We start from the raw sequence: 12850 nt of genomic DNA on the forward strand, positions 1-12850 counted from the left end.
GGGGGGGGCGGGCGGCTTCTCTGTGGAACCGCTCCAGAAAGACGAGCGGGGAGGGGGCCTTTACCGGAAGGCTTCAAGGCTGTGAAGGTGTCCTAGGGATGAAAGGGGTGGTTTCGTCTGGAGGCGCGTTGAAGCAAAAGAATCAACTTAATTCATCCGACTAACCCTTCCGTCCCGCCCCCAATTGTTTGCTGAAAAGTACCGTGTAAACAAGAGTTGGATTTTTTTTTTTCTTCATTGTGTGCAGTGAACCCGTTTTGCAGGATGAGCACTGTGAGTGAAGAAGTTAAGCCAGAAGATGGCAAACCGGAATCTGAAAAAAAAATATTTTTTTGTGAAGTGAGTGCTTTTCTTGATGGCTTTTCGGACTGAATGCTAAAATGCAGGCGTAAGGTATTAAAGACCATGCTGTTAGAAATGCAGACCTAAGCTCGATGTAGTGTGGCAAAATTGTAAGTGAGAGAAGCTGTTAATGCGGAGAATAACGTGGTCAGTCTCTGGAAGAGCTGCTTGTCTTAGGATTTGGAGAATTCAGTTTGTTATTTAGCAGTCAGGTGCAATATGATGGTCCTTAACTGTAGTCTTTTAAATCTCTGTTAAGTATTTCTCATAGGCAACTGTAAAGGCTTATTTATCTGTAAAGGCTACAACTCCAGGTCAGAACGTGTTAAACTTGTCAATCATATATTCTTCTAGCAGTGAGGTTTCTTCTGGTGCATTAAACTTCTGGGACAGTATGTTAATAGAATAGGCAATATTAGCATATATCAGTCATTGCTTTTTTTTTAGCTAAAGATAGTAAGAAATAATTGTAGATCTGTATTGTGTTCCATTAATTATTGTAATGGTGTATGTGTGTCTGTGGATCTTAATGGAATGCAGATGTCTTCATTGTTTTTCTGATCCCTTTGATGTAGCAATGAACGGAGTTGCAGTTATTCTAGGGCATAATTTTGTCTCCATTGCTTTCTAGTCACTGTATGGTCATCCCTTCTTTGCTTTCCAGCCTGGAGAAGTTTAAAACACTAAGAATCCAGAAAGCGGTGGTAGGAGGGAAGGGGGAAGCTCTTAAAAGATTCGTACCACCTAGTATATTTAAACGTGTATTTAAGTATCAGTTGAACAGGTTTGCCCACTATTTCTTGTCACTTTAGTGGTATGCTGCTCTCCTAAACGTCACGCAAATTGTACTGTTTAAGCCAAAGAAGACCTTGAGAATTATGCTGTAGAAACAGATGTATTTCCAGTTCTTATAACTCACCAACTACAGAATATCCATAGCATAACTGAAGATGTGCTTTCAATTTTTCTTTTAGGTTTGTAAAGTTCCATGCATGAGTTCTCTAAGTCTTCAGTCACACTATCGTGGTGTAAAGCATAAAAAGGTAACCTTTTTCCATATTAACTGTATATGCAAATTTAATCATAAAACTGGGATTCTTGTAAAGTTCAGAAATTGATTTCCGTGACTTCAAGTGCTTATCTTACTTATTGGTAGATCTGTAACAGTAATTTGCTTGAAAAATCCCAAGAAAAAGATGAGGTGGAAATCTCACAACTCTGTTTTGACCAGCATGTAACTTGAAACATCAACCATACCTAAAGGTAAATGTGTGTTAATTGTGAAATTAACGTTTGAATTACGTGTAAGTCACAGATGGTGAAAGAATGCAAACTTCTGGGTTTTGATACAGTCGGTAAAAGTACTGCTCTGTTTTCCAAGTCTACATAACTCATCTGTACTTTGAATAAAACTAGCTTACTTGTTACTTTGACAGTAACATCAATTCAGATTTTGTGCAGGAGTTACATAGGCTTAACTACCTAGTCCTATGGTTCTGTGTGTTTGAAGCATCTCAATAACAACTTCCTGGTTTACTGCCTTTGTGTGTTTGTACTTAAATTATTAGACAACGTTTTGTGAGGGTGTATTTAGAGATACGGCTTTTATAAATGTTGTTTGATGGAACTTTTGACTGTTGATTGGCTAATGATTATCTTTTGTTTAAAACTCCACACTCAGCCTATGAAGTTGAGACATACTCAGTTGTACTTTCCTCTGTTACTTAGGATTGCTGTCATCAGATTGTATTGTTGTGGCACTGAAGTGCGTGCTCTGATGTTTCCTTAATGACATTTTATTCTTCCTGGAACACCAAAGACTAACTGCAATACTGTCTTTCTCAAGTGTTTGTGTGCCCCTTTTCTTTCAGTTGTAGATGAGGGGCATCTCCCCACCTCTTTGTTCTCAAGACAGATTAATAGTGTTTTTTTTACCTGTTTGCTGATCACTTTAATAGCATTGACTTTTGTGTCAGTGGCTCTGCTTCGTCCAAACGCTTCCCCCCCCCAGGATTCAGTCTTCTTGTTCCCTGATGATCCAATAGAAGTGTGCAGTAATGTAGTATTTTTCATGTCCTGCCAAATGTTCTTGCTTATGCAAGGAGTTCCTTTGGTTTTGTGGTTGTTTCTTTTTATTTCCTAGCTAAGCTTCATAGCAATCCAGTTATTGCTTTTTCTCCCTTTTAAAGTGGAAAAACTAGTGATTATTAGCAAATCTGCATGTAGTTTTCCTTCTGTTTCACTCTGAGAAATCAGTGTACACTAGGCTACATCTGTCAAAGTTTATGAGTTAACAAAGAACTGCAAACTGATAGGGAACGAGAATCGGGCAGGTTGAAAATGGGATGCTTAAATGTTAGTGCTGGTGTGTAGAGTCCTGGTAAGTCACATGACTGCATTTCTGTAGGGATAACTTTCCAAGATCGTGTCATCATTCTTTTCAGTTACCTCTGATTTCTCCCTTTAAATTATGAAATTTATTGTATGTTTTGGCAGAAGATCAGAATTTATTGCGTTATCTCGGGAAGTTTTTGTATGACCAAGCTTGAAGTAACTGTGGAAGTCCTGAGCTTATGTTCCTTTTTGATACAGGCTAGGTGTTGATAGTGAATAGCTCTTAGTTTATTCCTTACTAGAGGAGTTCCTGCTCAAAATAATACCAAAGGATGTCCTGACAACATAACAAAATGAAGAGATGATAGTTCTTTACCTAAATCGTAACACTGGCCAACCCACCAGCCATTTTTTACGACTTTAGTCAGATTACTTTTTTTTTCTTTTGGCTACCCATTTGTTTTTAAAATGGCATTGGTAAAGATACTTCGTGCTTGTCCTCCACCGGGGAAGTTTCAAAAACACAAGAAATAACCCTTCATCAGGAGAAGGACAGTCACTGGGAAAATTCAAGAAACAAAGTAAACACTTGCTACATGTGTGAAATGATTCTCATTTCATTGGTCTACATTTCCTATAGCTATTCAAAATAAAATGCGTTATTTCGAGTAGCTGGTCGAGTAAAGCTTGACTATCTGACAGATTTGTAGGAATACATCAGTTGACTTCTTGTGTACATGGTTATTGTATCTCTTTCTTTTTGGTCACCTGGGTAGTTTGGGTTTTCTGGATTTTGGATAGGTTCATAAGATATTTATCTAGATTACTTTGGTATACCTTTGTTTCATCTCTATACATTGATTGGTTTGTTCACCTGTATATCGTTACCATTGACTCCTAAACAATAGCATCAGAATGCATAATTTCTTTAAAAGAGGCCACCTCACAAACATCTAGGCATACTTCTTAGATAAATTGTACCAAATGCATTGCTTCCATAAAACTAGGGAGATTTTTATTAGTGACCTATGTATAAAGAAAGAATGAAAATAACTTTTTTTTTTTTTTTTAAGAAATCTAATTCATATGTGCTATGCTCCTCAGACTCCAAGAATATTGCTTTTGATGAGTTAGAGAGTTTTAGGATGTTTTTCCTGTACTGACTCTCAATCTGGGTGTTTGAACTCACAGTGCCTAGACTCACTTGCTGCTGGAGGGGAAAGTGTAAATAGTATCTGCCTCTTCATGGCAGCTTAGGCAGACTACTCAGACTTGTTATAAATTGGACAGAAGTTTATCCAGAATACTTTGTTACTTCCAAAACTAAAAGAGAATAAGCCTATACCTAAAGCCTTCTGGAATTCCTCTGACTGTGTTGGAGGCTAATAATTTGGTGCATTAAACTGAGTCTCTGTTCTTAGAAGAAAGGGAGTCCTGAGTTTTCATTTGTATTTTCATTTCTACATTTGCAGGCTTAATGCTTGGTAACCCACTGGATTGATGTGTGATTGATTTCAAGGGATAGAAATAGATTGGATGACACATTGCATCATAAAATAGAAGTAATTTAAAAGTATTTCAAGCAAATGATTAGTAGTGCAATGACTTTCTTCGTAGTTTGTTACTAGATTAGGTTTTATTTGAAGCCTTTTCCATTTGCACTTTGAAGTTTATGTGAATATTTTTTTCCGAACAAGACTCAGAGTAGGGGCTTTAGTCAAATAATAGATGATCAGTTATCTAATTAGATAAAATTGTTGCTACTTGCATTCTGTGATGTATGAAACTTAAACATAGAAGTTCTCAAGTCTTTGAATGCTTAATTTACAAGATACTAGGTAATATTTTAATTCTATGGTGAACCTCTTCAGAGTTCATTTAGTGTCTATCCCTGAGAGTTGTTTCTTTGTTGTGCCAAGAGTTTGTATTTCTTTCTGACTTCAGTGTTTGTGACTATGATGCTTTCTGTGTCCTTGAACTGGAGCTTGAGTAATAAGCAGAATACACATCTAATTTTTAATAGCACTCATAACTCATGAGACCAAACCCCTGTAAAAAGTACTGATGGACAAAAGATTGTGGGGTTGGGATGATCACAGTACAAGGCTGTGTATATCTTGTGCATTGAGTACCTTATGACCTCTGCATAGTTGCCTAATGATGGGGTTTTGTGGTTTTGTTGCTGAATAGATATTGATGGGGGGGTGGAAAAAGACAAAATGGTGTTCATACATGTGCATGTAGTTCTTAGCTCTTTGGAAATTGGAATTGGCTTGTATTACATACTTTGAAAAACAAAGTTGCATATTACTTTTAGCTGTTACGGTAAAATGGTTAGAAAACTACATTTCCATAAGTTTACTAACGCTTTTCATTGAACCAAGTCTATAAGAGTAATGGGAGATATAATGCATGAAAGGTGGGTTTGGGTTTTTTTGACAGCTGAGTAAAAAGCTAGGCCCTTTGAGGGAGCAGTCCCCAAATAATTAAAATATACCTGCTGTGCATATATCTGGAATATGGTGGTATGTGATATATTTTATTCTGGTTTTGCAAATATGTGTTAGCTGTATTGCTCAGTTTTAGAGAGGAAATCCTAGAGTGGAATGTCTTTTTTCCATGTATTTTGAACAGCCCTTTGCAGGTATGGCACCAGCAGAAGAGTGTTGCCTCTTCTGTGAACTGTATTTGGAGCAGAGACAAGATTGTTGTGGTTCTATTAAGGGTTCAAGGCTTCTTGCCCTCCCTTCATAACTGGGGATAGATAGGGTAGAAATGACTACTATGTTCCAAAAGGAGAGGAATCTGCATTCAGGACTCTGCAGCCTCATTAGAAACAAGGAATATTCAGATCTGTGAAGGGCATTGTTAGTTTTTGTCTTCACCATTTCAGTGTTCTCATTTCTGCTATACCTCTTGCCCCAGTTGATGTGCATCAGAACCTGTGGTTGAAAATACAGTTACAGGAGAATTGCCTTGTTGTTGCATTGTTTGTGTTTGGTCTCAAAAAGCATGCTGTTACTTTCTGCAGCTTACCTTCATGATCCAAAGAGGCTTAAACTGTAGAGCTTTTCTTTTAAAAAAAACAAACTTGATTGCTTAGTATGAGCTTGAAGAACTAAAGTAAATAGAATTTCTGTGTATGGGCTGCTAACATCTAGCTGATATGATTTTAAGAGTGTATATATTTAGGAACAAATTATGTTTACATAATACATAACTATGCATGTGAAACTGTTTTGTTAGATAACCTGTGAACTTGAATTCTGTGGAAAACTAATTACGCAGTAGCTCTTACAGATTACAGCGTGTATGGGAAGTTTGAACCCTAAAAACCAGCGGTTTTTGAGTTTTGACTTTTCAAAGTTAGACACTTTGTTAAAAGTTACCCTAACTTTTCATAGTCTTAGCTCAAAACCAGCTGTTGCAACTTGCTTGCAACACATGACCCAGGACAGAGAGTAAGTTCCTTGCCTAATGTGTGAGAATCTTCATTCCTGATGTAGTTTTGGGTTTTTTGCTTCCTGCTTTTTTTTATTTAAAGAAACCTCAAGGAGGGGTCACAAATAAAATGGACCCCTTAGGTTCAGTTGTGGGACTTCATTTCTAATACTAATAAAAGCAGTAATCCGGGTGCAATCAAAGTCAAAGTTGATTGTCCAAAAATGGTCAGGAGGAAATTCTCTTTGAGCAGCAGCTCACAGTTGCTAATGTTTTCTTCACTTGTCTGAAAAGTTAGGTATTAGCAGTTGTTTGTTGTAGAACTCTGTAGAAGGACAAGTACCAAAACCCCTTGCGACAGCATAACCACAAGGGACACTGTGTCTGTATTCTAAGCTTATAAAATCCTGCTGAGCTCATACTATACCACCCACTACCTGTGGTGATACTGGGACTTAGGTAACTTCTTTTTTTAGAACTGCTATGAAAGAACAGCTATTTGGCTTCTTAAACAATTAACTATTGTGTCAGTCTTGCTTCCTGTTGAATTGTCAACATGGATGTGCAGCATCTCTTCCATGCCACTGAATACTGAAAATATAGCACTCAACTCTATGGACTGCACTGGGCAGACAGCTGCTTTACTGGTAGAATGATCATGCTTATTTCATTCTTGTAAATGGCAAGTTTGTGTTTATTTGCCAAAAAATTCTCAAAATGAGTCAGGATTGTTTTAGGCGTGTTCTGAAATGGAAATTTAAGTTCCTCTTTTCCTTAGAATCTGCCAAAAAGCAATCTGTTTGGATTCAGCTGATGAAAACCACTTTTCCTGTTCTTCAAGATATGAATGAACTTTCAGGAGATTTGGCTAGCCTTAAGGTTTAGCCAAATCCACTCAAAATGGTGGGGGGGCTGCTTTTTGTTAGTTGGTTTTTCCTTTTGGGGTGAGTTTTCTTTTTAGTTGGAACTACAATTTTTGAAAACTCAGGAGCTGTAATCATGCAGAACTCGAGGTTTTGTCTGGCATCCTTGATGTTGTGTTTCAAGCCATAATCATCTCTTAAAACTTCAGTAATAACAGAGCTTTCTTGAAATTAACCTTGTATTAACTGTAAGTACACGTTTGTCAGTACTTCCAGCTTTTGCAGAAAATGATAAAGGCTCTAATTTTTCCTATTTGATAATGGAAACTTTGGCCTGTAGTGTAATTCATCTGCAAAGGCTTCTCAGGAAGTACAGGGTTTTTCCTTCAAATGGTGCAGCACATTAATTTCTTTTTCTTATTTTATTTTGGGATGACTTGCATCTTCATAATTAAAGAAAGAGAAAGCCCTGAGACCCGAGACTGTCTATTGTAAGTATAACACTTTTTTCTTTCCAGCCTCCTAGGATAGGTATTGCTTGGGGATTTTAATGTTTGTTACTTTTCTAGTAGTTCAGGTATTTGCATTTGCCAGATTTATGTGTCTATAACTGTGTTTCTCTTTATATGCTGAACATTCTTCTGAGATTTCCATCTAGTGAACTGCTGAGCTAAGAAATATTTTAGAGCATGAAACCTTAATTATGCCTTTCCACATCTAAATATTTGTATATCTGTCTAGTAGAGGGATGGATAGTCAGTATTTTAGTTTCTTAGCTGCCCAGGCTAAACCGTCTCCTACTTGTCTGTCAGCTTTATGCACTCATTGCTAAGCTTCAGGCAGTATGGTAAGAAGCTAAATCAGCAGGCTAACACAGCATTGTTGCACATGCAGCTCTACCAGTGCTGGAGTTGCCTAGCTGTACCACAGGAATGTTCTGCCTCTCTTTATTGTAGTGGACTTGGAGTAGCAAAGACCTATTGAAGGTAAACTCAGTTGTTGGGGCATCTTTTCCTCCAGAAGCTGAGAACATGAATCCAGGCTGTCGTATGTCAATGAAAACAAGAGTTGTAGTGAAAGGTTGAAAACGTGGGATATAACTAGCTCACGGTGGAAATGGAAGTCTTGTTGTAAAGGCACTGATGGTGACATACAAGATTTTCAAAGTACAGGAAGCAGAGAACATTGGCAGGTATGGGAATACAGATAAAAACCAATGAGCAGATTAAAAACCAAAATGGTTATACAGTCAGTCATCACAAGAAATAAGCGTTTTGCTTCTACTTTATTTTCTTAGCCTGGCCTCTTAAGAAACAAGGCTTACATTCTGGCTTTGTCATCTGTTCTCCAGTATCTTTTGAATCTCTCAGCCTTTTTGAACCAAGTTGATCAAGGGTTCCTGAAATTACACATCTGCACAGAGAAGAGAGATGGTATCAATCCTCTGCTGAGGGAAGTGCTGCAGACTGAGCTCACTACTTACTGGATCCTGAAGAATCAACACAAGAGAAAGACTTAGAAAAGCACTGGTCAGAGTCCATTGTCGAAGAGACTGGGCTTCATTAGCTGCTCTCGTGGTTTGCTGTTGACAAGAGAATATCAGTGCAAGACATGTCATTCAAGTATGTGAACAATTATGAGACATTTTGCCTCAGCAGACATGAGTACTGCGTGTAGATCTTCTCTTTTTAGAAATACTGGTAATGAAGCTCCTTGACAGAATTTCTGCAAAAGTTCTGAAACATACAGGTCTCCTCGAAATCCAGTGAATTTGAGCAGACCAAAATTCCTCGGCAACAACAATAGATTTATTTGGCTATGGGCTAGTGCTTTTAGTGGAAGACAATTTCTAGAGATTTCTTTGTATTTCTTGTCAGAAACGGTCACTAGAAGTAATACTCCTTAACTGAAGAAGTTCTTGCTTCAAGGCCATGAAATCTTGTTTTGGAGGAGTAATGTAAAGGATGCATGGGACAGAAAGTGAGATGAATAAGAGGACAGGAGGTGTGGCAGCAAGACTGTAAAAAGAGTGGTGGAATACAGGAGCCTGTTGCAAAGACGTATGCCTTTAGAAAACAGTACTGCTTAATGTACTACAAGCTCAGCATTTCATGGAGAATTCAGGTTAAGAAAGTATGTTCATTATAAACACTGCATCTCTGGAAATGTCATGGGTTACATCGCAGTTAAAAGAGTCTTTCTTATAGAATGAGAAGAGATAAGTTAAAATACCTGATTATTAAAGTGAAGAATCTAGACATGAAATTTCGGTAAAGAAGTTAGAGCTAACTTCTGGTGGAGTCCCAGCATCACAGGGTACCACATGTCAGAAGCATTGCAAGATGTGCTTTCATCCAGAAAGTTCTGTGTCTCAGCAATCATTGTGAAGCAATCAACATCTTTTACTTCTAATATGAAATGATTATTCATACTATTGATGTCTCCTTTATTCTACTTTATTCATATTGAATTCTGCTTCACTGAAGATCCAGACGTGGGAGGCAAATTTGCAAGCCACTGTTAGGGTTTATTTGTCCAAAAGAGGCTGAAATTTGGCCTGATGAAGTTTATTTGTATGTTTTAGTTGTGTTGGGGTTTGTTGGTTTCTTTCAGGTAGAAAAGCTTTCCACCTGAGTAACTTTTCGAAGATGGCAATTCAGATTTCACTTTGGGAACTGCAATGCAGAATTATGTATTCAATATATATGCAGAACTTCTCGAAACTTTCCCATGGATGTTACTGATTATACAAATAATTCTCCCCCAAGAGCCAGCAGATCCAAGAAATTCATTGTACTTTGTCACTGAGATACAAGAATAAATTCTGAATTTGCTTGGCCTTTGTTTTTTCATTTTAAATAGTTGATTATTTTTTCTACAGTTTGCAGATGTATATAGTAAACATGAACAAGAATTATATTGCATTTGTGGAGTAAAGTAGTGAAGTCTTGTGAATGAGCATGGAAAGTATGGATATTCTTAAATTAGGTGCACTACGTAAAGTATGAGTCTAGTGTTATTTCAGGATATAAATTAATGAGATGCTTCTGTCATTGCTGCTGGATCTGCAATCTTATTCTAATGCTTGTGCTATCCAGTACTCCAGTGAGAGTGAAATGTGGCAGCATTTCACAGAGCTGGAGTTCAAAGAGCCGGGAACAAAAAAGTATGGATGTTATCAAAGTGAAGGGTGAGTTTTCTTGGAAATCACTTGGGACAAAATCTGACAAGTATCTGAAATGTACAGTGTCTAAAGAAGAGCAAGTACTTCAGAGGATGCGGTTTGACATATTTAAAATGTTTTACGCCAACATCTGCAATTTCTTCCCTGCTGCAGAATTAAAAAAAAGTTTCTTTGTCAGTAGGGAGAACACCACCAATGCTGCTATCATTTGTAAACCAAAATTAAAAAAGACAAATGATTTTGATTCTGAGTGTTTTCAAATGGGACATGCCATGTATAGTATCCTCTGTGAACTCATCAAAGGTAACTGTTGATAATGCAGAAGTGATGACCGTGAGTAACCTGACTGTTTAACTGTACAATCTTGTTGGCTTTGAAGTCAGTTAAGTCAGGAAGTTCATCTGTTGCCAGATGATTGTGTTTGGAGGCATACCATTTTCTGTAAGAAAGACATGTGGATACCATGTGAGTTTCCATATGGCAAAACCTATCAACAAGTTATTTTTGTGGTAATGGCAGAATCGGATATCTGGGGTGGTTTTTTTGCGTGCTCTCCAGCAGTTCAGAGGAGAGCAACTTAATGGAAGATGTGGGAAGAGAAGATCCTGAAATTCTAGGACTTTACTAAGAGAGTTAAACCAAAGCTCAGTTAAGTATGTAAATTCTAGTTGTGATTTTGTTGTACAGTGATAGAATTGGACAGATGGAAGACTTTTTTCAGCTCTAGCTGAGGCAGTTGCACGTACTTGTTCAGGGATAAGGAGGGGAGGAGATTGAACATTACTTTCTTTCCTGGCACCTTTTGCCCAAAGACAAGTTTGGAAAACTTTTTACTTTGAGCAAGGAACATTAAATGGTGGGGGAATGCCAATATAGTTGTTAGGCAAATGTTCCCTGGGCAGTAGCAAAATCCAGTGGTTTACTACTAAAACAAGGCAGCTCAGCTAGGAGGCATAGTATGGAGTATGAGCCCTATTAAACCATTTCTGGGCTGCCTAGCTTTATTGGTGAAATTAATTTGGCACAAAGAAGAGTGTATTAATGGAATTTTTTTGCACAGCCTATGGAATTTTTCTTGTATTGCAGTTAGCTTGCAGTACTTCTCTTGCAATGATACAAATGAAAAGTGTAATAAGGGATGTTGTAGGTGTTTAGTTGCTGGATCTAGCAACCTGCATCTACGTTCTTCAACTTAAAATCTTTAAGTAGCACCAGGAGTAAAGAAAGCTTCATTGTAGTCATTCTGTAAAGCATGGCGTCAAGGGGAAGAATTGGATCTGAAGATAAGCTGCATTTATTTAACAGCACTGACTACAAGTTCTTTCTGCAGTGAAAGCACAAATGTCATGTAGTCTGCCTTGAGTTCACCAATAACAACCTTATCAATATCCTGATCACTATTTTGGCTTTATGATACAAGATAAATTTATTTAACATGTCCCTCCATGCTCAGTGTCTGTCAAGCATTGATTAGTATGCCTGAAGTTTTGGGGTGTAAAACTACTGTTACCTTTTCAAAGAAAGGAGACCTGGAAGTTCTTTTGAGTTACAGACTAGAAGAGAAAATGTTTCAGAAACCATAATAACAGAAGTACTAAGACTGAACACTACTCCAACTCCTTTTCCACTTCTCTCTTGGGGAGTTCCCCCATAAAATGGAATATAGAGTCTTTGTGTACTTCACCTCTTGTATTCAAAAGTGAATTTGCAATGCTGAGTCCAGTACCTCTTTGTTCCTCTGAGTAACTGGATTGACAGTGTCTGAAACTGTCCTTAAGTTTTGAAACATAGCTGTTTTATTTCTGGCAGTCATTAGGAATGTGTGTTCATTACAAATACATGTATAGATGTAAAAGGTGGAGAACAAAGAAATATGTTCAGCTTTGTGTCATTGAATATTGAAAGGAAAGGGATTTTTTTTGTTTGTTTGTATAGATAACTAGTATCTGGAAAATATCCCTTACTAAATAAATTCATTAGTTGGAAGGGATTTCCTGAGACTGAATAGGTGCTTTTCTACTTCCTGATTGAAGCAGGACTACTGCCAGTGCTGGATCATCACCTGCTTACTGAAGCCTTGGACATCTCCAAGGGCAGAGAGTCTGCTACCTGTGTTTAATCAGTCTGTAGTTGCTCCTCTGTCTTAAAGACGAATTTTATCCTAACATCTAATGTGTGCCCCTAAGCAACTATTTCTGGCTGCTACTTATGCTGTTGTCACATCCCCAAAGGGTTTGACTCATCTTTGTAGCTGCTGTTCAGTTATCCATGTTATTAGATCTCCTCTTAGCTTCCACTTTACCAGACTAAACAAGTCCAGCTCCCAACACTGTTCTCCTAAGTTATTTGCCCTGGGTTGTTTATCTTGGTAGCCCTTCCGCTGGACCATCTCCGATTTCTCCACATCCCACTTGAACTGGAGAAGGGTGGAAGTAGATTGCCTCACAAGTCCCAGATTATGGAGGATAAGACTTTCTGAAGTATACTGCCTGTGCAGTATCTCAGTATGGAGTTTGCCTAGTTTATGGGAGACATGCTTTTGGCCAATATTCAGTTTGGCATTCATCATAACTCTGAGGTTCTTTTTGACGGTGTCCCTGCTCAGTCAGCCAGATCCCAGCCTGTACTTGTGAACGGGATTGTTTCAGCTGCAGAACTCTACACTTACAATGGTTCTTAAGGTTTC

The 12850-nt window shown here is 37.9% G+C and overlaps 1 protein-coding gene across 10 annotated transcripts in view; it reads left to right on the forward strand.

Moving 5' to 3' along the window:
* Window positions 1-251: 251 nt before the first annotated feature.
* The window catches only part of LOC104838303, a 35907-nt gene continuing 23308 nt past the window's right edge, over window positions 252-12850 (forward strand). For 2 of the 10 annotated variants that reach the window (XM_010577974.1, XM_010577984.1), the window contains exons 1-3: window positions 252-339; window positions 1317-1385; window positions 7438-7471. In XM_010577974.1, the coding sequence (XP_010576276.1) occupies window positions 265-339; window positions 1317-1385; window positions 7438-7471 (178 nt within the window). In that variant the 5' untranslated portion in view covers window positions 252-264. Of the gene's footprint in view, window positions 340-1298; window positions 1386-1498; window positions 1606-7437; window positions 7472-8000; window positions 8603-12850 lie in introns of those variants that run through there. The other 8 variants (XM_010577979.1, XM_010577977.1, XM_010577975.1 and 5 more) reach the window with 8 other exon arrangements.

This window comes from Haliaeetus leucocephalus, unplaced genomic scaffold, assembly GCF_000737465.1.
Source record: "Haliaeetus leucocephalus isolate CR32 unplaced genomic scaffold, Haliaeetus_leucocephalus-4.0 Scaffold587, whole genome shotgun sequence".
In the NCBI taxonomy this organism is placed as follows: domain Eukaryota; kingdom Metazoa; phylum Chordata; class Aves; order Accipitriformes; family Accipitridae; genus Haliaeetus; species Haliaeetus leucocephalus.